The following is a 24297-nucleotide window of genomic DNA, read 5'->3' as shown; positions in this document are numbered from 1 at the left end:
ACCAGTGCTCTGAACTGGTCTTGCAATCCTCTGCTAGCAACATCTGTCTCATGCCCATTTGTGCAGCTGCATGTCTTTTTGATGCCACCCCCCGCCTCCCCCATCACCATTTTTCTTTCATGGGAGCTACCAGCATGTTCAGATCCTGGCTTATAATGAGGCTGAAGCCTTCTTGTATGTGCCAACAAGAGGATTAAGAATACACGAGTAAAATAAAGCGTGAGCTATTAAAGATGAAATGGCAGTATGGGAGGGAATGTCATCAGCTATCCTCGGGTAATATGTTTCTTTTTCTCTGCACGATTAGCAGTTGTAGCCTCTCGAAGTGGACGGCTCTGATGAGGGAGAATATGTGTTTGCTCTTAGAAATGTGCTGTGTATTTTGAAGCTCCTTCAGAACCTTTTTCAAGCCCTAAATCTCTACTGATTGGGATAAGCATTAAAGCGAGCGGGCTGTTTCTGCGAAAAGAAGCAATAAAATAGTTAATGTTGTTAAAACGCCATTTGCATTCCTTTAAGATGAATGAGGCAATTCATACCTCTGAGCTATTGTTTCATTATTTCGGGGAAGAGGGGGAGGTCCTTCAGTGTTTCCCTTATAAAATGGCTCAAAAACACAGGAAGATGACAGTTGTATTAGTTTATATTTGAATAGCACATTGGAGGGTTTTTTTTTTACACAAGTGCCAAATATATATTGCCAAAAAAATATTTTTATTTTTAAACAGTTGGAGCACAGCCTTGCCACTCTAAATCACTTCAGCAGTACACTCCCAAAAGCACCGGCTTCTGGATAGACAGGATCTTCAATAAATGCCACCTTACATTTTTAAGGGATAATATCCCGCAGAAATCAATCCCCTCTGCATTGCATAGTGCTGCTGCACAATTTGCAAAGCTTTTGCCTGCTTCTGAAGCATTTGTTACAGGTTGGAGAAGAGGCATCAGACAAGATGAGCCTTTTGGCAATTCTTGGTTCCTGCTGCGACACTTGAGCCCCAATTTTCAGTTCCAAGCATACCGTTGTGGTCATTTTTGAAGGCCTGCATAGATTTAAGAAGAAGGGACCAAGGATGTATGGTTTACAACCGGATCTAGCTGTGAATTTGGCTAATACACCTGAAGTAATCATGGAATTTAAAACTGTCTCCCAGAGACGGGGTGCAAGATAAATGGCACGAGATTCCAGCCTGCAATATCTGTCAGGTCTGGGTTTCAAACAGTTGGTATTGTATTTACATTGATAGTCATGGTTAAGGTTTTACACATTTTTCCATTGCTTGTACTGGTAATTTCCATTTGTTCGTGATTCAGAAAGGGCAGTACTTGTACAGTGACCTTTTTCCTAACTGTTCAGCTTGGTCAAATTAATTCACCATCGTTACAATAGGACCCCTCTGCATGCGCTTATCCTCCAAAGAGGTATAATTGGCACCTGCCTTAGTTCACAGGCGTGGTGAAACTAAAAGGAGGCCTCCACCCCCTTGGCTGACAGGCATGGCAAAATCCACCTGGGACTGAGCTACAGCCCGGATGGTGCGGGTGGGATGATACAATGCAGTAGCGGTCCCCAAAATAGAGCACCTAGGGAGTGGGGCACCCCCAAAGGTATTCACTTACAATGGTGGAGCCTGACCAGAAGTGGGGTTATACGCCAGGAAGTGGAGCCACCTTGTTAAAACACTGGAAATTGCTGAGCTCAGGCCCCATTGTATTAAGCACTGTGTAAACACAGGGAAGGACAGGCCCCCCATGCCTGACAGCCTGGATGAATGAGTCAGGAAAGGCAGGAGGAGAAAAGTCTGCAGACAGAAATGATGTGTCCCAAAGCCTGGTCAGTGCAAGGCTCCCCTTGAGTTTGGTGGCATTGGCCCAGGCAGATAAATGCCAACCCCAGGTGCCTGGATGTTGTGACCTGGTGTCATTATCTGCGCAAGGGGCCACCGCACCAAGCTGCAAGCTTAAAAGCGGTCAGGAGGCCGTCGCTTGTAGGATACAGGGCAGATGGCTGAAAATGGAGGGGTCCACGGAGCCCTGGGGGGAAATTCATCCTAACTGTGGCACACAGACATCACCCAGACCCTCCCTCCCGTAACCAGATGTGTCCATCGCTAGAAAGAAATATCTGGATTAGGGACTCGGCAGGCTAGCCACGGATGTGCAGCATCCTAGAAAACGAAGGAGCCCAGGAGGTGGCATCCAGATGGAGCAGGACCAGCCCCAGCCCCATCAGCCCCACCATGGAGGTGGGGAGGGCTGATGGCTATGGGGCAGGATCCTCGCAGGGACTAGGGTGATGCCGAGTGCCTGGCGGCTTGCCTATCTACGCGGCTGCCTAATCTCCCCCCTTTAACACTTCCTGCGGGGCAGAGGAACTGAGCTGAGCACGGTCGTGTTTCCTGGCTGGAGGCGCAGCCGGGTCGTGACTGCCTCCCACCCCCGACAGCGGCCGGGCAGGAAAGGAGCGAAGGGGGCTGGGGCATCTGGGGGCCCTGGGTCTCCTGTGGCACCCCGGGGCAGCGAGTGGAGGCTGGAAAGGGACGGTGACCTGGCTTGGCTTTGCACCGGCCCCGTTTCCGCGCTCACTTGCAGCCTGCAGCACTGAGTGCCGCGGTTCCCAGGCTGTGCGCCTAAATCCCTAAGGCCAGGGCACAGATGCACGCGGCCTCCTGCTGACCCCCCCCTCCGGACCCCCCGCTGCTGCAGCCTGGCTGCTCACTGCTTTTGGGGCGCTCCCCCCGCGAGACCCGGTGCAAGCTCCCGGGGCCGGTCCCGAGGAAGGGGGGGGGGGCAAAACCAACCAGCACCGTCCTTGCACGAGCCCCGGCTCGTGTCTTTCCCCAGGAGACAAAACCCCGCGTGGGCCGAGGGGTCCTCCTGGGGGAAGCGGTCGTGTCTCACCAGCACCCTGTTTTTGGCACTCGGTGTTTGGGGGGTCGTTGCAATGCCTTTAAATATGGTGTGTGTGCGCGTGCATAATGGTGGGGGGGTGTCACCATCGCACACCCTTCACGCCTATCTAGAAAGAAGGAAAGAAAGACTATTTGGTGTGTGTGAACACACACAAACACATCCACACCATTCATGCATTTAGATGTAGTTGACGTCGTGTGCAGACACCCCCACAAATATACTATAGTATACACTGCGCAAGCTTTCGGGTACCTATATATACGTATGCGTGCACACATCTCCCCCCCTTCCCCCAATTCGTGCGCATGTGTGTGTGTGTGCGTGTGTAGGGAAGTGGGAGAGGCACACACGTACACACCCCCCATATATACTATGCTTGTATACACCGTTTATGCATATATATGTACATGTACACACCAGCAGCTAGGTAGAGGGATTTTAACGACATCCCAAACACCGAGTGCCAAAAGCATCCTGTTGATGAAGGACGAAAAACTCGGTGCGTGTATACTGGGGGGGGGGGGGGTTATGAATGAATGGTGGGGGGGTGGGGGGGCACCTAAAGCACTTAATGCAACTGTAAGCAGACGACCCCACCCTGGGCCAGCATCGCTCGGCTCACAAGCCCCGACGGCATTGCCGGCTTCACCGGGTGCCGCCTTTCAGGCTCCCCTTTGTTCGACCTGCTCGTTTGCTCACACGGTTTTGGGGGGGCTCGTGTCCCTGATGCGCCCTAGCTCGTGTCGGCGTCCGCCTTGCGGCTTCCTCCCCTTGCCCCCAGACTGCGGGGCATCGACTGCGGCAGGGACACGCTTGTGCGCGTGCACACGGACGCCGCCTCCCTCCCTGCCCCCTTGATCCGGGGCAACAAACAGGTGCAGCCTTTGCTGGGTCGAGCCTAGTGAAGACAGGCGCGCATCGAAAACAAAGGCGGGGGTGGGAAAAGAAACACGCGCCCTGGACGTGTGTGCACGCGGCTTTCAGATCCAGGCGGCTCGTGGGTTTATTTTTACATCCCACCCCCCCGCCCCTGGCTCTTGGGGGCAGCTCCAGCTGCTTCAGGCAGGGCCCAGGGGCGTCCTGCTTGCTCCCTTCCTCCCGAAAGAAATGCACCCGGGGGGGTGGGAGACACCACCCGGATGCAGACCCACGGAGCAGTGATGGGAGTCTCGGGTGAAGCTGACACGGGAGATCTCCCCCTTTCCCTTTTCGTTCATGTCCACTCCTCATTTGCTTGATTCGCCCAGTTGTCCCAGGACCCCTCTCTTCCCCACCCCCTCTCCCATCTCTCCATCTCTCTCAGCAATTTATTTTGGCTCATTAAATTTAATTAAGAACTGAGTAGGTGTTCCATATTTAATAAAAAAAAAAGAAAGAAAGAAAGAAAGAAATGCAGGGGCATAATATCCCTCCAAGAGGACTAAAATAAAAGAATCGCTATTCAAATTGTGGACAGTCACGGTGCATTTTTTATTACTCTTTTCTGCAGTGGCTTTTTAAGAGCATCTAAGCACACACACATAAAAAGCTATAAGGCATGCATTCCAGAGTTATTCCTATGCATATCCCTGCAATAATTTTCCGCTTTCCTTCGATAAAATTGCCAAATAATAATGAATCATTTCATAAATAATGGGTTTAGAGGCTTATCAGGGCAGGCGGGCCATTGCTAGGGCCTTATCTCACTTGGCCACATTGCTCTAGTGTTCCGCTCTCCATACTAAATAGGAAACTGGACGTGATGTGGAATTAGATCCTTCTCCCGTGAAGCCACCCAACACTTATTACAAATATAGCAGCAATGAATAGGCCACAAAATGGCTCCACTCACTTTTACCAATGAAAAGCAAATGGTGAGTAGGGAGCACTCGGTGCCTGTCTGGGAAGGGGAGAGGGTGGGAGGCTGCCTAGTGTTTTAGGGGGCTCCCTCAGGACACAGAGGGAGGGGGTTTGCCCCCTCAGCCCCCCACTTTGGTGGGGCATGGTAGGGAAATGGGTAAAAAAAAAAAAGAAACCCTGGAAGATTGTTGTCGGGGGTGGGGGGGGAAGGGCTGGGTGGGCGATTTCCCCCCGCTTCTCCGCCGGAGCCCCGGAAGGGTGGGTGCTTTAGCCGGGGGCAGGGAGACGGAGGGGTCTGCCCCGGGGTAGGGGAGGCACTTCTCTCTCATCGAGGGGTGCCTTGCCTGTTGTTTCTGCCTCTGCCCCGCGGTCGGGTTTGACTGCGGAGCCGGCGGCTCGGGCAGGCCCCGTGTGAACCCAGCTGCCGAAATAACCACTTCTTTAATCCGATTTTTTTTTCCTGGGGTGGGGGGGCACACATTAATCAGTGGATTAATGCTGGCGGGGGGGGAAGGGGGGAGTTTCCTGTCCAAGGCACCGTTATAAAACAAAAGCAGCCTGGGCAGGAGGTGCAAGCAGCCCAGCCCGAGCCGGCCGGCGGGGGAGAGTTGCAGGCTCCTCCAGCCCTCCCCTGCCTTGTTCTCGGCTCACCCCAAAAAGGGGAATCAAAACAGGGCTCCGGGCTGGGCCGAGCAGGGAATAATCTGCCTGCGACCTGCAAACGGGCTGGGACCTACCCTCATTTCTTCCTGTGAAAAACGGAGCCATCTCGCCTTTTCTTTTTTCTTTTCCTTTCTTTTCTTTTCTTTTCTTTTCTTTCGTCGGCCTGGCATTGCAACATTTGCGGGAACTGGGGCACTACCGAAGTGGGGAGGGAGCGGGATTGTCCCCAAAGCTCCCGGACAGCAAAGCCGCGTTTGCTTCGTTGTTTGCGGACCCGGCAGCGGGTTCCCCGGGACCTTGGTTACTGCGCTGTATCATTAAAATAATAACCATAATCATCACTATTATTCGGATCATTATTATTATGGTTATTAGTAGCAGTATTATTTCTGTCGTTAGCACCTTCGTTTTTCGTTGTCAGGATTGCCAGGATTTTTCTTATTATTTCTTCGGGCTGCTTTCTTATTTTCATCATGTGGGCGCGCGTTATTATTTTATGCCTGGGGGTGCTGATTCGGGGGGATCTGATGTCTTAGCCATTCCTCTTTCCCATTAATTTCGCTAATCGAAACGCCCGCAGCCCCCCAGGAATGCCTTGCCCCCCTGTGCCTATCAGATGGACCTCCCCATTCAGGCACTTTTTCTCTCCTTCGGGATTAGCAGCATTTAACGAGTCCCAGGGTCCGGGGTTTTATTTCTCAAACCACCGGGGTTTTCTACCAAGCTCCTGGCAGTTGTGACCGGCGTGCGGGAGCCTTTCCCTGGGGGAGCCCAGCACCCCCCCCCCCCCCCCACGGGCTGGAAGGAGAGTTTTAGGCCCTCCAGGATGAATCGGATTTCTGCAGGGACATTATGCATCGGCTTGAGAAATGGAGCTGAGAGAAACATAGCCATAGGCAGGCAGGACAAATAAATGATCTCCGAGCTTTGTTGTGTGCGGGCAGAGGGGTGTGCTCCACCCGCAGACAACCAGGTGTAAAACACACACATTAAACATGCGGTCTAGAAGACATAAGTAGAGTAATAGATTTACAGAGCACCCCGAATACAGAGAATAAAGACTAGGATAGCATAGGGACTAGGCTAAAATAGAAGAAATAAATACAGCCATATTCTCTAGCGCCCCAAACACATAGAATAAAGACCAGGGTACGACAGGGAACGGAACAGAGGAAATAAATAATGGTATATTGTAGTGCACCCCAAATAAATAGAATCAAAATAGTATACAATAGAAACATAAGAACACAAGGAATAAAAAGAGTAATATGATAATATAGAGCACCCCAAATAAATAGAATCAAAATGGTATACCATAGGGAACAGAATAGAAAAACAAGAGCAGGAGGAATAAATAGAATAATAATTATAGAGCACCCCAAATAAATAGAATAAAAATAGTATACCATAGGGAATAGAATAGGAAAACAAGAGCAGGAGGAATACATAGAGTAATAATTATAGAGCACCCCAAATAAATAGAATAAAAATAGTATACCATAGGGAACAGAATAGAAAAACAAGAGCAGGAGGAATACATAGAGTAATAATTATAGAGCAGCCCAGATAAAACAGGAGAAAGAACAGGATAGGACAGGGAACGGAAGAGAATAGAAGAAATAAATAGAGAAAGGTGATATTACAGAGCACCCCAGACCCGCAGGCTAAAGACCGGGATACGACTGGAGCAGGAGAGACCAGCAGAAGCGGGAGTGCCGGTGCGTTACGGAGCAGCCCACATAAGCCCGAACACATGACACGGCAGTGTGGGGTGGAGGGGAGAGGAGAGGGGAGAAGGAAAAGGAAAAGGGAAAGAAAAGGACTGGCATTCACGGTCGGTGCACGCCGCGGCTGTGTGTCTGCGTTAAGCTGCGCGGCCCGCGCTTGAACCCGGCGGGGACGGAGGCGCGCAGAGCCGGCCGCGCCTGCAGACAGATGGGCCGGCGCTGATAAGGGGGGCTGATACTCCCGGGCCTATCTGGAGCGGATGTGCCCGCACGCACACACGTGCGGGTGGGTGATGTGTTGACACCCCGTCCCCCTGCCCCGCACGCCGGGCTCTGGCCCCCCAGGAGGTGGGGGCCCAGGGGCAAGGGCAGCAGGGGCCGCGCTGCGGGCTCCTGATTGGCTGGGGGGGGGAGGGAGGATGTAGCCGCACATCTGCTCCGTCTATCTCGGTGCAGATCTGCCCCGCTCCAAAGCGCCGTCGATCTGCAGGAAGCCGGGCGAGAGATCCCATCCCCTGGGTTGTTGTGTGGTGTCCCCCGTCCAGGGTCCGAGCCGCGAGGGACGGCCGCGGGTCTCCTGCCTCCCGTGAAGCCGTGAGGATGCTGGCGCTGGCAGGAGTGGCGGCAGCCTGACACCGAGAGGGCTTTTGTTGAGACGAGACTCGAGGTGTTCCCACTTAACTATGACAGATGTGAGTAATCTCTTCCTATGCAATATCAGAATGGGCAATTAGGGGGCTGGGGGGGCGGCTAAAGAGGGAGGGTGGCTGGGGGTAGGGGGCGAAAGCAATGCTGGGATGGCTCAGGGCTTCTTCCAAGCACCCTAATGGAGGCAAAAGCAATCCGGGGCCCCCACGTTTCGCTTGGGCGGCGGCCCCCGACCCGCCCCTTCCCCCACGGACCGCCTCGAGAAGGGGCAGCCCGGCTGCATCGTGCCCCCGGAGCTTCGCCGGGCGCCTCCCGGCGGGAGCCCCGGCGTGCGCGGGCCGCAGTGCGGGCCGCGCTCTGGTTTAAAAAAGAAACAAGGAGCCCGTGTCTGCAAAACAGGAAACGTCCGCGGGGCCGGGGCCGGGGCCGGGGCCGCCGCGGGCAGCGCCGGGACAGCCCCGCTCCTGCACGCGCACGCACGCGCGCGCGGGGGCACTCCAGTACTGAAGCGTTCCCTCTGCCCCACGCGCGCACACCCACCCAGACCCGCGCTGGGCGGCAGTGCGGAAATATCCCCCTGCGCGCACACACCGAATTTCAATACTGAAACATTTCCTCTCTTGCACACCCACACACTGTATTTCAGTGCTGAAATATTCCCCCTTGCACACGCACTGAATTTCAATACTGAAATATTTCCTGTCTTGCACACACACACACACACGCTATATTTCAGTGCTGAAATATTCCCCCTTGCACACGCACTGAATTTCAATACTGAAATATTTCCTGTCTTGCACACACACACACACACACGCTATATTTCAGTGTTGAAATATTCCCCCTTGCACACGCACTGAATTTCAATACTGAAACATTTCCTCTCTTGTGCGTGCACACACACACACACACACACACTGTATTTCAGTGCTGAAATATTCCCCCTTGTACACGCACTGAATTTCAATACTGAAACATTTCCTCTCTTGCACACACACACGCTGTATTTCAGTGCTGAAATATTCCCCCTTGTACACGCACTGAATTTCAATACTGAAACATTTCTTCTCTTGCACACACACACTGTATTTCAGTGCTGAAATATTCCCCCTTTCACACACACTGAATTTCAATACTGAGACATTCCCTCTCTTGCACGCGCACACACACACACACTGTATTTCAGCGCTGAAACCCCCCTTGCACACACACACTGAATTTCAATACTGAAACATTTCCTCTCTTGCACACACACACTGTATTTCAGTGCTGAAATATTCCCCCTTTCACACGCACTGAATTTCAGTACTGAGACATTCCCTCTCCTGCGCGCGCAGACACACACGGTGCCTTTCAGTGCGGACATATGTGCTGTGTTGCACGCGCGCGCGCACTGCGTGTGCCCCCCGAAGCCGGCGGGGCTGCTCACGTTACACGCGTCCAAGTGAGTGGCCCGCACGCCTCTCTCTGTCCGGCCCCGGCCGGCGCGGAGAGTGCCACCGCCGGCGCGCCACGCCGCCCGCGCCGCGCCCGCGGAGGGCTGCGGGCGCAGGCGGCGGGGCGGGGGCCCGGGCAGGCCCCGCGTGGCGCCGGGCGAGCGGGACACTCGCCCGAGCGCCCAGCTCGGCTCTGCCCGGAGTCCCGGGCTGCGCGCACCGACACGCGCGGCTGCGAGGCTGCGGGGCCGAACACGTCTCCCGGCCCCGCACGTGTCGCGCCCGCATCGCGGGGGAGCGTAGGCTGGGGGTGGACGGCACGTCAGAGCAGCGCACGGTGACGCGGGGTCACCTATTTCGGACTATGCTATGCCACGCCATGCTGTGCCTCTCGTCACGCGACGATACCGCAGTCCGGGCTGCTGTGCCGCGCCGTGCCGCCCCCTTTACCGACCCGCTCCTGCCGGCTGCGGCGATGATCCAGCAGGACGCGACCCGCGCAACCACACGCGTGCGGTGCGAAGTGGCGGTCTCTATTAGGCTGTGTTATGTCGTGCCACGCTGTGGGTCCCGTCCTGCCCCCGTCACGCGCTGCCCCGGCAGGCCGCGGCAGAGCAGAACACGCTGTTCTCCTGCCACACCTCGCGTCCCACCCCACCCTGTGCTGCCATGCGGTGGTGCGACAGGACATGGCATCACATATGATATGACAGAACATGACGACGCGTATCCTGCTAGGTCACGTCGTGCCTGGTGATGACAGAGCAGGACAGAGCATGACATAAGGTGCGACATGAGAGACCATAACATCCGGTATGGCTGTGCTCTGCTATATCATATATCACAGCATGTCTTGTTCCGCGGTGCTAGAGCAGAGCACAGCGAAACGAGGCGTGATGTGAGGCGGCAGAGGATGACACGACCCGACACGACCCGACCCGGCACGAGGGCCGCCCGGGCTCCCCGGGGTGCAGTGCAGGGGCGCGGGCGCGCAGGGCTGGATCCGGGCCGGGGGGGCGCGTGTCCCCTCCCCGCAGCCCCCACCCACCCGCCTGCTCTCTCCCCAGGACGATGGAGAGGCCGCCCGCCGCGCTGCCCCGCAGTGACCCGCGCGATGCGGACAGCACGAGCGAGCCGGAGCCGGAGCCGGAGCAGGAGCCGGAGCCGGAGCCGGAGGAGCCGGAGCCGGAGCCGTCGGGCGGGCGGGGGGCCATGGAGGCGCCGGGAGCCCCGCAGCTGCTGCTCAGCGGCGCGGGCGCGGAGGGCGGGCGGGCCTCCCCCGGGCCGCCCCCGGCCGCCGTGCCCGTGATCGAGCTGGTGCGCAGGGGAGGCGCCGCCGACATAAAAGGCAGGGAGGCGCCGGGCGACGCGATGCAGAGAGCGCCGGGCGCCGAGCTGTGCCGAGCCGCCGATGCCGCCTGCGACGCCCGCATGGTGCAGCTGAGCCCGCCCGCGCTGCCGCTGCCGCCCGCCGGCAGAGCCATGCTCTACAGCCTCGGCCAGCCGCTGGCCACCATCAACAGGTCCGTGCCCCGCCGCGCCCCCGGGCTGCCCGTCCCCCCGGCCGGGCTGCCCGTCCCGCCCCGGCCGGGCTGCCCGTCCCCCCGGCCCACTGGTGGGGCACCGGCCGAGCCGAGCCGAGCTCCGGAGGCGTCCTCCAGAGCAGCCTCTCGATTGCAGGACAGTCTGCACCAGGGCTCTCTGGGGCCCTGCAGGGGCCACACGGCTCTGGAGGGGACTCCAGATGGGTCTTGAGGTCATTGTAGGGTTCGGGTGGGTCTGGAGGGGACCTCAGAGTTCAGATGTCTCTTGAGGTGATTTCAGGGTGCAAAGGGGTCTGCAAGTGACTTCAGGGTTTAGATAGGTCTGGAGGTGGCTTAGCAGTCCAGATGTCTCTTGCAGTGATTTCAGGGTCCAGGTGGGTCTGGAGGTGACTTTAGGGTTGAGATAGGTCTGGAGGTGACTTAGGGGTCCGGACATCTCTTGAGGTGATGCCAGGGTCCAGATGAGTCTGGAGGTGACTGAAAGGTCCAGATGCTTATCAGCTGACTTCAGGGTCCAGATGTCTCTTGGGGAGATTTCAGGGTCCAGATGGGTCTGGAGGTGGCTAAAGGCTTTCAAATCTCCATTATCATCTGAATACGTATAACAGGCAAAGGGATGTGCGTGTAAATAGAGAGGGATGTGCGGTGATGCATATGTTTGAAAATGCACCCATATACATCTGGATAGCCCTTTGGATTTCAAACCATTCCCTTTCCCCAGGAACGATCTATATTCAGACCATTCATGTTGGAATGTGGCATTTTAAATGCAGATGTGAAAATGCAGCAAATACACAATGGATGTAGCACGCAGTATTTTTTTCCGTTGAAGAAATCTCTTAGCTCCAGGTAGGGTGTGAGATTTTTAACTGGATCAAGAATCATAACCATGAGAAGAAAGTGCTTCAGAGTATATGCTTCAGGCAGTGGGTGTAAATAAAGATTCATGCATTGTCTGATGCTGTTATATCTTGTAGTTCCTCTCCGAAGTAGGATATAGACTCCTACTTTTATATACTACATAGATATTTATTTATATACTGCTTATATGTAATACACATAGGATGAATTCCTGATTATAGATAGGTAGATAGATGGATGGCAGGCTACTGAAGAAAGGTGCTTTCTTGCGCATGCTATCTACATGCTATAACACACATAGGCTGAATTACTGCTTATTTTATATATATATATATATTACTGCTTATAGTATCAGTAATATATTATATTACTGATATATTAATATAATGCATTAATCCTATATTAATGTATATGTATTATAAGCAGTAATTCAGCCTATGTGTGTTATAGCATGTAGATAGCATGTGCAAGAAAGCACCTTTATTAATTAGTCTGCCATCTTTAAAGACTTGCTTAAAAGCACACTGAACGGTATTGGAGATCTACCAGCTTTATTAGCAGAGACCACTGCAAATAATCATCCAAGTCACTTAAGGCAGTTGTGTATTACAGGGTGTCTCTGTGCTTGTGTGGGGGTGTGTGTGAGCATGTACGTATATACAGACATGTGTGCAATGTGTAGATGTAGTTACAGATGCACAGCCCCCTGCATATACCCTCGGCTGCTCTACAGAGACATAGCTCAAGTCCTGTTGAGTTCAATGGAGTTATATTGATTTATAGCCGCCCAGGTTCTAGCCCATCGTATATGAATAGTTCTCCGAGTGGCCGTTGTATTTGTGCCAACGGTGGATCTTGGGAATGGGAATGTGTGGAGCCCACTTTGAAGACCCTTGTTCTTGGGGAGCCATCTTCATTCAGGACATGTGTTTTCTGACCTTTTGCTTGCCTCTTCTTTGCAGCGGGTTTTTTGGTGATCCGGACAGCTTCTCCATGTACACCAGCAACAGAGTGAAGAGAAGACCTTCTCCTTATGAAATGGATATCTCAGAGGGTGAGTACCTTTTCCTCTTCCTGCTGTGGGGTGTTTGAGGCAGAGAGACCTATAGCTGACTCTCCACGTGTTGTGCTGTGGGTTGATGGAGACACACTGTTTAAAGGAACACATGTTGGGCTACCCCACAGGGCAGCAAAAGGGACAGTGAGATAATGTTATCGGTCCAGCCACCTGATTGCTTACCCCAGCCCTGGCCAGGACTCCCGCATAATGGAGCAAGTAAATGGCTGAGTAACTTTGCCCTTGTTCAGCAACCCACTGAGGCGTGTGTTGAAATCCATCCCTGCTCTTGAGCACTGAAGTCTTATTATTATAGCCTTAGGGACTTAAAAGAATGTGCTTAATTTTGCATGCTAAAATTGGGACCGTGACACTGTGGTTCTTACTAGCCTCCAGCTAAATACAGACAGTCAAAAAGCCAAAGGCTGGACTGATTTAATCTCCATTGGTTCAACAGCCTAAAGCAATAAGCGAGCGAACAGACGTTCACTTCAGATTCCAGAAATGCAGCCAGAAGCCAGGGGGCGCTAGAGCGCACCTCGCTGCTCTGCTGGAGCAGACAGCTTGGGCCAAGCCTAGCCCACCCGCCCTGCCAAGGGGCTTGCGGGGGAGGTGCAAAGCATCCTGGGATGCTGGCAGACCGTGCGTTCACTTGAATCTGGAGGGGATCTGGAGCAGAAGTTCAACAAACCGATCTAATTTAAAGCAGTTCTGTCTGATACTACATCCACGTCCTGGTTTATCTTAAACCGGTTTCAGCCATTTGAAAGCAGTTTAAGTGTGCTGAACTTCTGTTGTGTTACAGATTTGGACCGGCTTCCCATCACTTACACCGGTTTATGTGTAACTTCTGTCCCTAGCCCACCAGGCTACCATTTACATCCACAAAAGCCAGAAAATAGCAGAAAGGCAGGTCTCAAATTCCCAGCTCTCTTCCCCTTCATACTCTCACTATAAAGCCAAATAAAATCCCAATTTAAAAGTAACGTTGAGGGGCTAACAGAATGCTTCAAAACATTTCTTGGAACATAGGTTCTCCACTTTTCTTCCATCCTTTGTCTGTCTTGTCTGCTTAGATTTGTAAACTGCATGGGGCAGGGACTGTCTGCTCCATGTGTATGTACAGCACCTAGCACAGCGGGTGTCCGCATGTCAGCTGGGGTCTCCAGGTACTACAATAATATACATAATAATTCAAAAACAGCAATGCGGGTTAAATGTCCTAGTGTCCAGCCAGGCTTTTCACCCACTGTCCTTGTTTCCTTGTTTCTTAAATGAGTTAAGGTTTACGTATATCTGCTAAACACCACCATGCCCTAGCTGGACAGTACACGCGTAGGCCATGCTGGAAAGGAATCTGCATAAGTATTTCCCAGATCATACACCAGGTCTGTGCGCTAGGTCCAGGTTTGGGCATATAATTAGGATACTTTAGAGGATGCATTTGCAGGAGGAGACTGAAACCTGGACCCTGCAAGCATTTGTGTCTGTGGATAAAGCGATGCTTGTGACTTTGCTGGATTTGACCCACAAGGCCAGACCCAACGCCCATGGATGTCAGAGGAAAGGCTGCCTGGGGTTTTGGGTCATGCTTGCATTTAGCAGGTCAGGTAAACAGATGGGGAAAAATTGTGCCCTGAGATATGACTATGCGGCTTCTTTTCCCATCAGCACCAGCCGTATGCAATATAATAGGGACAACGAATAGGGATATGATTAATCACGTCTGACTCAGGAAAGAGCTGCTGGTCCATCAGTCCAGGTCTGTTCCCTACCTGCTAAGATTTGCAGAAGGGGGCGCGTGGGGGAAAACTAGGCCATTAAACTAGGATCGCTCTTTGGGGACAAAGTGTAGACGGCTCCTTCCAGTTAGACAGCTGTTCATTATGCAGCACTTTGGCAAATGGATAATACCAGTGTGGTAGCTTGGCGGGTGCCTAACAGTTAGGATTCACATAGGCGGCACACAGTAGGCAGGATGAACCATCACCCGGGGGGCTGCGAGTGTGAGCCCGGCTCCAATGGAAAGATCTCCACTGTCTTCAGTGTGCTCCGTCCCCACGTGTAGAGAGTGCAAGCGCTCAGAAATTGTAGTGAGGAGTGTGCTTGAGGCCAGGGTCTTGGTGCAGTCCTTTTTTTGTCGGGGAAGAGAGGGGATCTTTGGTGTCCACAGAACCAGATCAGAGTGGTGAGCAAACCCCAGCGAGGACTGGGGATTAGGGTGGGATGGGGCAGCAGTGGGATGAAGAAATAGTCAGCCTTGTGCCCTTGGTGCAGCCTTGCACTCGTGCCCTCCGCCAGCGGTGTCAAGGCTGCTCCCAGCTCCTTGGGGTCAAGGGATGCATGTCTCAGGCCACCTTTGACTTTCCAGCACACACGGCCATGTACCCATCTATAGCTGGCTCAGCGTGCCCCTCCAGAGCCGTAGGAAGATGCCTCATACTCTGTCCCTGCACCCCAACCGCTTACCAAGCACAGTAGCTTATTCGAGCACGTCTGATGCCTGCACTTAGAAGAAACTGATAACCAAAAGGCCAGAAATGCGTCACCGGTTTCTGAGAAAACAGTATCAGTCTCAGCCAGCTTCTCAACAGCGCCTGACACGTGCTGGCCACTGCTCGTGCTGGCTCCTCATGCCTGTATGTCTCCGCTTCTTGGCTCAGTGGGTCCCACAACCTTCATTTCCACCTTGCAAGACCTTCATTACAGATCAGGGAAGAAGGATATTTGAAACCCTGTTTCTAAAGCAATAGCAAATCTTTTTTATTTGACCTGTAACTCAACTGGTCTGAAAAATGACCCACGGAAAATACTTTGAAATGTTTCTTGTTGCGCTGACCCGTTTTTTTTGCTCGATGTTTTGAACAATTTTTATTGGGCTGTAAGACAATGTCCACCCCCTGCCAAAAAGTGCACAGAATCCTTCTGCAACGTGTTTGAAAAAATAACCGCTCGCGATATGAAAAGCACGGGGCAAGGAGTCAGTTCAGCGGTGGCTCTTGATTTATATTTGAGAAGCCAGCACACTAACACAAGGGGAGGTGGGGGGAGAAGGAAAAAGTCCCCCAAACAAACCAGCTTCTTTGTTTGGTAGGAAATCCCAAAAATGAACAAATTTCATTAAAAAAAACAAACCAGTCCATTCTGTCCAATGTTACCGGCAGATATTCTGCATTTTCCGTCATGTGAAATTTTGATCTCCAACCTGGTTCTATTTCTTAAAAATACATTTGGGTGCAATTATTGCGATCAATGCGGGAATCAGCGGGTGACAGTCCAAGACCAGCGTTTCACTAGAGGCCAGATGTGAGATGAGATGATTAGTTCCCTCCTGAGTTTATAAGCTGTAGCTAAATTCCTGGCAGGCATCAGATCCTCTGTGAACTCCTTGGGTATTCTCGGCACGCAAGACCGGTCTTCTGCTTTTCTGTTTTTAAGCCAGTGATTTCTAAGATTTTCCCTATTCAAAAGTCAAAGTGTTGGGAAATGAAACAAACTCCCCTTCGGGGAAAGAATCTGCTTTCCTGGTGCTATTCAGCTCAGAGGAGTATCTGGGACTTGGAAGATTTGTACCAGAAACCTTCCCTATGATGCAAACAGCACAACTAGTATGTGAGTCCCGGTAGAGCCCCACAAGGATCGAGGCCCCATTCTCTGGGTGGTGCCAAAACCCAAGCAAGTAACCCTGCCTGTCCCTAAGTAGCTTGTAAGCTCTGAAGAGAGACATTGCTGTGCTCAGTGGTCATGCTTTTTGGGAGCACAGGGAAGTCCTTCTGGTACAGCCACTAGACTGGGATTTTGGTCCAACTCTCTGCTCTGCCACAGGCTTCCCACGTGACCGTGGTCATGTCACGTAGCCCCCTGTGAAATAGGGCTGCTAATACGGCTTCCGTCCCAGGGATATACAGCTATGTTCATGTTAAGGCTTGTGAAGTGTTCAGATAAGGGCTCAACCCGCTAGCTCCCCTAAGGAGACAGAAGGGAAAGTTCTGTTTTCACTTAATTTTAGTGATGCTTGCTGTCATGCACAGGGTTGAACTGATCTCCAGATCTGGGGGCGGGAAGGACATTGTCCCCCCATGGCACCTCGCCAGACTCCTTGGCTTTCCTCTGAAGCATTGAGCAGGGATCATCTATTAGGATCAAGTGGGCGTATCCCACACGATCCCTGGCCTGCGATTGCAGGGTGGGGAGGGAGGCTAGGGTGGGCCTCGGTTCATCTCAGTTAGTCCTATTTTCTGCTGCTTTATGCTGTTGTTATTTTGAATGGGGGTTTTTTTCCCCATGGAGGGGAGGGATGGGAAACCTCGATGGTGCATTTGACCTATACTGCTCCTGGAAAACATTACAGAACGCCCTGCTTCTTTCCATGCAGCCACTTTGGTCTGGGGAGGCCAGTAGCTTTTACTTGCTGCAGCGCTTCTGTTACTTCGAAGCATGTCTAGCCACCGGGCCATTAGCATGAATTTTTCATGCTTAATATCAGGTCTTGGCATTTTCCTCAAAAGAAGGGGAAAAAAAATGCAGCCAGCATTTCCTTTGCTAGAGTTTGGGGTTTCTTATCTTTTCTACTCTACACTGGGGGTGGGCATTCATCCATAGGCAGCTCCCATTGCAAAATGATCATGATGTGGGTTAGGACCTCAGTTGCTCCAAGTATAGCCTGACGTCCCAAACAGGATGCTCACGGGGCTGCAGGCAGGTAACTGTCACTGGGTGCAGGCGCAGGTGCTGGGAGCTGGAATACTTGGCTGTCAAAACTGCTGACGAGTTACGTGTGCGTGGGTCCATGACTTATTTTCACCAGGATGGAATAATTAGACAAAATTTTCAGCATCTAAGGTCACTCAAAAGGGTCGTGCAACTTGTCCTTCAGTGCTGTGCCCCAAAGTTGTATACAGACATGGTGTTACACCGTGTCTCATCTGTCCCTGTAGTTTCTGTGATCACTGCCCTTCCCCCAGATTCACAAGGTTGCTTGAGGGTTGTTGGTTGTAGCCATGTTGGTCTAAGGGCACAGGCAGACAAGGTTCTTTGGATAAATGTGATATTTTTTATAAGACCAACTAAATAGTTGGAAAAATGGTTCTTTGCAAGCTTTCGGGCACACACAGCCTTCTTCAGGCACAGGGAGCATCTGTTGTCTCTCGCCCAGGAGAGCGCACAAAGCAACAGCAGACACTCCCTGTGCCTGAAGAAGGGTGTTTGTACCCAAAAGCTTGCAAAGAACATTTTTTCCAACTATTCAGCTGGTCTAATAAAAGATATCCTATTTACCCAAAGAACCTTGCCTGCCAAGGTTGCTTGAGTCTCTCTAGGAGCAATGTTTAAGTGCTCTGGTGTGGATGTTAGAAGAAAAGTATCTGATAATAATAATATAAAAGTGCTACTCCTTACAGACAAATTGCTCTCTCCAGTAGTCCAGCTTTACCAAATGACATGCTTCCCTTGTCCAGGGGACTGGGCTGCTGAGATCACTCTCAGAAATATGGGTATTGTGCACTTGGCTTACATTTTCCCCTCCACACATACCATCCTCCACTCATATTCACAGGGGATACTATCACATCACAAATCATGCTCAGTGCTACCTGCAACCATTTGGCCTTTCATTACCTTTCATTTGGCCAACCAATATCTCTCCTATGTTAGCACATTCATTTCCAAAGCTTGCCACATTTACTATTCTGGTGACTTCAATGGGAGTGCATCGATTGCCAGGCTAAGTCAACACCTATAGTTCCTAGTGCAGCTTTACAGATGGGCTGCATTGATGGCCATGGATATTGCAGCCTCCTATGCACATGCAGGACCCGGTAGCTTTGGTCAACCTGATGGTAAGGGTCTTTAGTGCTCCTTTACTGATGGTCTACAATGTCCCTCTGAAGGGGCAGCTTTTAGACCTGGTAGGGCAATCATTGAATTCTTGGGCTCTGCTCAGCCTTTCTCCAAGGCAGTAGTGTGTGTGCATGTGTGCGCGTGCACATATTCAATGCCACTACTTATCCCCAGGGAACTAGCGTGAGCCATACCAACTCATTTCACCACGGCCACTGAATAGAGAGTCAACAGCTTTTATGATCCTTGCTCAGAGTAAATTCTTATCAAGTAAGTGACCTAGATGGGAAAGTCTCTCTATCTCTTCCTGACCCTTGAACTAGTGAGTCTTTTGCTCCCTCCTGCTTTCTCTTGCCATCATTAAGAGAAGTTAGTGATGTATAAAATACAAGAGACACGAGATTTTCTATTAGCCCTTTATTTCTGGGTTATCCTAGCAGCACACAGGCTGCTAATTATTACATGAGCTATGCTTGCATACATGGCTCAAGTTAGGTATCTAAATCCTTATGTAATAAAAAACCGGCCTGCTTGTTACCTCCCATTGGCTTGAATGGAGGTTGTAGGTGTCTCCGTATCTTTTCAAATGAAACTACTTTTACAGAAATGTATCACTAGGTGCTTAAAATAAGTCAGGCAAGCTGGGAAAGATGGCCCTTTGAGCAAAATAATTAGCTTGCTTAGTGCTGCTCCTAACCCTGCTCCTTTGTAATTGTAGGTCCCCATACAAAAGTGGTTCGCCGCATTTTTACCAATAGCCGGGAGAGGTGGAGACAGCAGAACGTCAACGGTGCCTTTGCAGAGCTTCGCAAGCTCATCCCGACGCACCCGCCGGACAAGAAGCTGAGCAAGAATGAAATCTTACGTCTGGCTATGAAATACATCAACTTCCTGGCCAAACTGCTCAACGACCAGGAGGAAGAAGGAAACCAAAGGGGCAAAGTGAACAAAGACACTGGGATAGTCCAAGAAGACCTCCTGCAGGACATGTTGTCTCCAAACTCTAGCTGCGGAAGCTCTTTGGATGGCGCAGGAAGCCCGGACAGCTTCACAGAAGAGCACGAAGCATTAGAAACCAAGCACACGAGGAGCCTCCATCACGCCATCCTCCCTGTAGAAGGCAGCGCGCAGCGATGATGAACTTCCCAGTCGCTCGTCGAACCGAGAGGGGAAAGCGATTGGATCTGGACTCTTACAATTTCTTGCTCCGCATCTCCCGGAAGAAAGGGGGGACTTCGGTTCCTCCGGGTCTCGCAGTCCTGGAACTGGACGGAGAGCGGGGTGTTAGCGAACTCGACCGAGTCAAGTGGACGTCCAATATTTAGGTACTTGATCAGACACTGAAGAAAAGCTCGGGCATCGTCTTAGTGTACATATTGCTCATGATTTAACACAGGCAAGGAGAAAAACCTGGCCGTCATCTCTTTCGCATTCAGAAGGGTCCCGTCCCCCTCCCAAAATATTCGGTGATAACCTCTCTTAAAACAGAGTGCACCTGCAACGTGAAACAAGGCCCCTTCTTTCACTGCCAGGATAAGCCACAAATCCTCTCCGAACACATGTGGCGGCAACAACCACTGCAAATCCCTTCGCGGTATTTTTGGCATTTCTCTGGCCCTTCACGAAGTATATGCAACTTGTCTGGATGGAGACTATGGCAATACGCTTTTGTTGTCTGAGAGCTTTTGACTGTACCTTTCTAGTGAGGTGATACAATTCCTCTGCAAAAAAACAAAAAAAACTATTGCAAAGACTGAGACTTTTTTTTTAAAAAAACAAACAAAACCTAATTGAACTTTGGGTTGTTTGAGGTGTTGTATTTATGATGTGGAATTACTTCTGTTTAATACCGTCATGCCGTATCTGCTGAACAAAAAGGTACATTGATGTTTTCTTCTCTTCTCCCTGACACAACTGTACCCACTTTACAAAAGAGCTTAAATCCCAGCCCTGCTGAAGCCAGTGAGATGATCCCGATCGGCTTCTAGAGGGACAAGACTTGATTCAACGATTAAACGTTTTATTAAGGGCAAGCAAACATTTGCCAGTGATTTTTTTTCCCCCCTTTGGAATTGTCGACCTGGTTGGGTTTTTTCCCCTTAGTTTAAAAAGAAAAAAGAAAATGGTGGAATAACATTGTGTGTGTATGTCTATGAGAGAGATAAAAAGGTTTTAATTATGGACTTTGAATGGTTTGGTTTCATTGTAGGAGCATGATGGCTATCTCGCCTATACCAGTTTTGTTCAATAGCCTCATCGTTTGAGTCTGCCTCTTTGCTTCCAGTCACTGGGAGTCTTGTTTGCCCAAAGACTGCAGGCTGGGGTTGTCTTGATGTTGGTTGTCAGCTGGGATGGTCTTGATGTTCTCTCTCGCGAAGCATCAGGCCCCAGGGCTCATAGAAATGCATGTAGTAGCTCCCGTGAATTTGGCCCTTTTTTAAGCTGATGGCAACGTACAACCAGATGCACTGAAAACAGGAATGAAACCCCCAGTTGCAGCTCTCTATTAAACCCTCTGAACAAGCACGACAATTTAAGGCCACCGGCCAGTTTCTCAACTCCCGTGAACTGGTATTGTTCCAGTGACTCCATGCGCTACGATGTTTGGCATAGGCGAAGTAGCTAGCCCATGGACCGCACAATTTAAATGGACCCCTTACCAATTGCTAATGCATGCTAGAGCAGTGACACCATCCCATCCTCTGCCTCTAATCCCCAACTCGTTCATAGCAAGCCTCCTTGTTTGAAGGGGAAATCAATAGTGCGAGTGCACAACCTGTCCTCTTACTCATGACGGGGTGTGAGGTACAGGGAAATGAAGATGCTTCAGTGGGTGAACGCTGAGACCTGAAAGTTGACTTAGTTGAGAGTACGGGCAACCCTATTCTTGTTCTGGGGTACAATCATCTCTTCTTCTCCTTTTCCTTTTTAATGCCAGCTTCATGAAGTGAGTTAATACTATCTGGGGAATCAATATGTATGGGGTCAGCTTTCTTCCCAGTTACAAGTGTGTCTATTTATGAGAATGTATTTCCCCTAAAGTGTGATCTGCTGGTATTTTTAGGGTTATTGCAATCCAGCCAATGCTCCTAGGGGAGACCTTGAAGTCACGGGGGGTTGGCGTCTTCATGAAGCTTAAATTGCTGATTTGCAATGGACTCACCCCACTTTGCACATGCACCACTTACGTCTGCAGACAGGTCAGAAAGTGGGACTGACTGACGTGATGCGTTAGGCCAGGGGGGATTTCACCTTCCCGTGTTTTCTGGGAGTCAGGAGGGGTGTCATGGACTTCACCGGGACTGAGACATGATGGTGGGCTTCCAGCGATGGGGGAGATGTGGAGGGGGGAGGAAGCCTGTGGCCAAGATGAAGCATTATCAACCTTTTAAGGTTTTGAAATAATAAAGACTCTGTTTTACCTCTTTTCCCATTAGCTCTTCCAAGAAAAATAATTTAACACGTTGGAAAATCTTCTCCCCTGCACTTCTTTATATGTAGCTGAAGAGATGGTACAACCTTTCAACATGCACGTGTGTGCACATGCACACACACACACACACACACACACACACACGTACACGTACACAATCTTTGTAGCCTCTTAGCAGAATACAGCTTAAATCTATCTGGGATATGTATAGTTGTATTTTAATTGTGATTTGAATGGTACATCTACTTCTCCATCTCTTCTCCTGCCTGCTCCTTGTCTTGGTATATATAACATCGCCCTGTTTATGTTTGGAAGCAGCACTTTCAGTCAATGTCGTACCGTGTGATTGAATTCTCTTTGGGTTTTTTCTTTTCCAGCCCCTTCCTGTGGTTTCTGCACTTTTTTGCAGAAGTTAAGTAACCAGACCTGGTACCCTTATTATCTTTGTAAAGCCGATTAGGCAACCCACTGTGGATGTGCTATTTAGAAAACACATTTGTTGTAATGTGTGTGTACATACGACTATAAATATAAATATATATATATATAATGACTATATCAAGAATATTTCTAAATAAAGTTTTACAAATCAGCCTCAGGTCTCCTTCTTAAAAAAAAATCTCTGATTCACAGACTCCTAGAAATAGAGGGCTGCAACGTCACCTAGTCCACCTGTCTGCTCAAGGTAGGATTGCCTCCATCTGAACCATCCTAGAAGCAAGGTGTGTTGGACCAACTGTACAGATGGGCAAGATGTTAGACGAGCTTTTGGGTGCAAGAGGGCCCTTGCTTGGGTCTGGGGAAGAAGCATGCAACAGTCAAAAGTTGGTATCACCAAACAGACCCCGCTTCTTCTTGCATATTCCCTGCCTCACCACAGCCATGACACTCCAACCTCCTGAACCACCCTGGCCAAATACTCATCCTGTCGTGCGCATCCAACGACAGTTGCCACCACCGCGCTAGGGAATCTGTTCCAATGCCCAGTCACCCACAGATCTCAACTAGTCTTCCTCAAAACCAACCTAAGTCTCCCCTGCTGCAGTTTAAGACCATTACTTCTCCTGTGTCTGGTGAGGATGGGCCTTGCCATTCTTTGTTTTTTCCCCCTGAGAAGTTATTGCAACTTGCTGCCCTCAAATGCACAGGTAATGAGAAGTTATTACTTGCAAGTCCAAGCTGTAAGGATGCTTGGATTGCCAACCTCTACTCTTTACTGGTCAAACGTTGAGTCAGGTGCAAAAAAAATCGCAAGATTAACTTACAAATCATGAGATTTTTGTTTTTTAATAATTTGCTTTGGTTATTCTTTTATTTGTGTTCTGGGGGTCACTCACTTCAAGCTTTCAAGACAAGGCTAGAAGAAGATCCCCAAGTTTGGTGAGACCTGCAATAAGATTGCACGAGCTGGCTAAAAGATATCACCTCCACCGTGAGTCCTAATTCCTTTTGCCTCCATACCAGTACAGCTACAACCTGGATACCTTTGTATTACATAGGGCATAATCCCTGATGGCAGTGGTGGGATATGAACTGTTTTGGGTTAGAAGAGCTCAGCGTGGACTGAGTGCCAGATGATGGCTAGCTAGACCATGGCCTCTTCTTGCAGCTGCTCTATGAACCAGACCCTGTGACCACTGAACTGAGCTGCCCCTGTGTCTCAAGAGAGGGCCCAGGATGTCAGGGTGACGTTCATGATATAAGCCCTACTATATTCTCTGCCGAGGGGTCGATTTCCCCCTGAATGCTTCTGGCCCCAGGCTCTCTCCCCACCAAGGCCCTGATGGAGGATGCCATAACACTAGCCAAGGGCCCGATCTGCAGTCCTGCACCTAGTGCCTTTGAAGGGAGTTGTGGGTGGGTGGTCTGCAGCCCTCAGGAGCAAGCACTGCACACGAAGCCCCTTTAACAGACGTGCTCTTTGCTTCCATGAGCTCCCCAGCCCTTTGCATCAGGTGCAAACCTGCAGCACTTCCACACTCACCACTAGCTGGACTCACGCAGGTGGAAGGAGCCCAGGCCTTAGGATACGAGTCGTGAGGCTTATAGCAGGAGAGTGACTGGTGCTACAGAAAACCTCAGTAGGTGCAGGGAACCCTCCCCAGATCCTGGTGCCCTGTCCCCTTGAGGCAGGTGAGGGGTTTCTCAACTCTGGCTTTCCTTGAAGGGGAACAGGCTCTGGTCCTGCACATGTGGACTCTGGAGCTGCATCTCTGCATGGGCATGGGTGCAGCTGCAGTTTTGTGCTCTTGAGGCTGCTGAGACCTCCTGGGAAAGGGAGACTTGAACCTGGCATGAGGGTGCGGGTTCTTGCTAAGTAGGTCTAAGCAGCCTAATG

At 50.9% G+C, this 24297-nt stretch overlaps 1 protein-coding gene across 5 annotated transcripts; it reads left to right on the top strand.

Moving 5' to 3' along the window:
- Positions 1 to 4675: 4675 nt before the first annotated feature.
- TAL1 (TAL bHLH transcription factor 1, erythroid differentiation factor) lies at positions 4676 to 22516 on the top strand. 5 transcript variants are annotated; one of them, XM_090049084.1, is made up of 6 exons: positions 4676 to 4766; positions 7688 to 7834; positions 9965 to 10012; positions 10294 to 10749; positions 12594 to 12685; positions 19245 to 22516. In XM_090049084.1, exons 4-6 carry the CDS (start codon positions 10298 to 10300, stop codon positions 19661 to 19663), a joined length of 963 nt encoding a protein of 320 aa, XP_089905210.1. In that variant the 5' UTR covers positions 4676 to 4766; positions 7688 to 7834; positions 9965 to 10012; positions 10294 to 10297; the 3' UTR covers positions 19664 to 22516. The 5 variants fall into 5 exon arrangements, with proteins under 5 accessions (XP_089905210.1, XP_089905206.1, XP_089905208.1 ...); XM_090049080.1 differs by lacking the exon at positions 9965 to 10012; XM_090049082.1 differs by lacking the exons at positions 4676 to 4766; positions 9965 to 10012 and adding an exon at positions 5320 to 7428 and having other exon boundaries at positions 7599 to 7834.
- The last annotated feature ends 1781 nt before the right edge of the window (positions 22517 to 24297 follow it).

Source organism: Crocodylus siamensis, chromosome 5 (assembly GCF_052110815.1).
Source record: "Crocodylus siamensis isolate JL-2025a chromosome 5, ASM5211081v1, whole genome shotgun sequence".
In the NCBI taxonomy this organism is placed as follows: domain Eukaryota; kingdom Metazoa; phylum Chordata; order Crocodylia; family Crocodylidae; genus Crocodylus; species Crocodylus siamensis.
Note: the sequence above shows the minus strand (reverse complement) of the source record. Positions and strands in the feature narration are given on the sequence as shown.

What these genes read in the sequence shown, in the direction of transcription:
- TAL1 (XM_090049080.1), top strand. An exon ending in CCGCTGGCCACCATCAACAG is followed by an intron (nt 10,750 to 12,593) that starts GTCCGTGCCCCG and finishes TCTTCTTTGCAG; the next exon opens with CGGGTTTTTTGGTGATCCGG. An exon ending in TGAAATGGATATCTCAGAGG is followed by an intron (nt 12,686 to 19,244) that starts GTGAGTACCTTT and finishes TTGTAATTGTAG; the next exon opens with GTCCCCATACAAAAGTGGTT.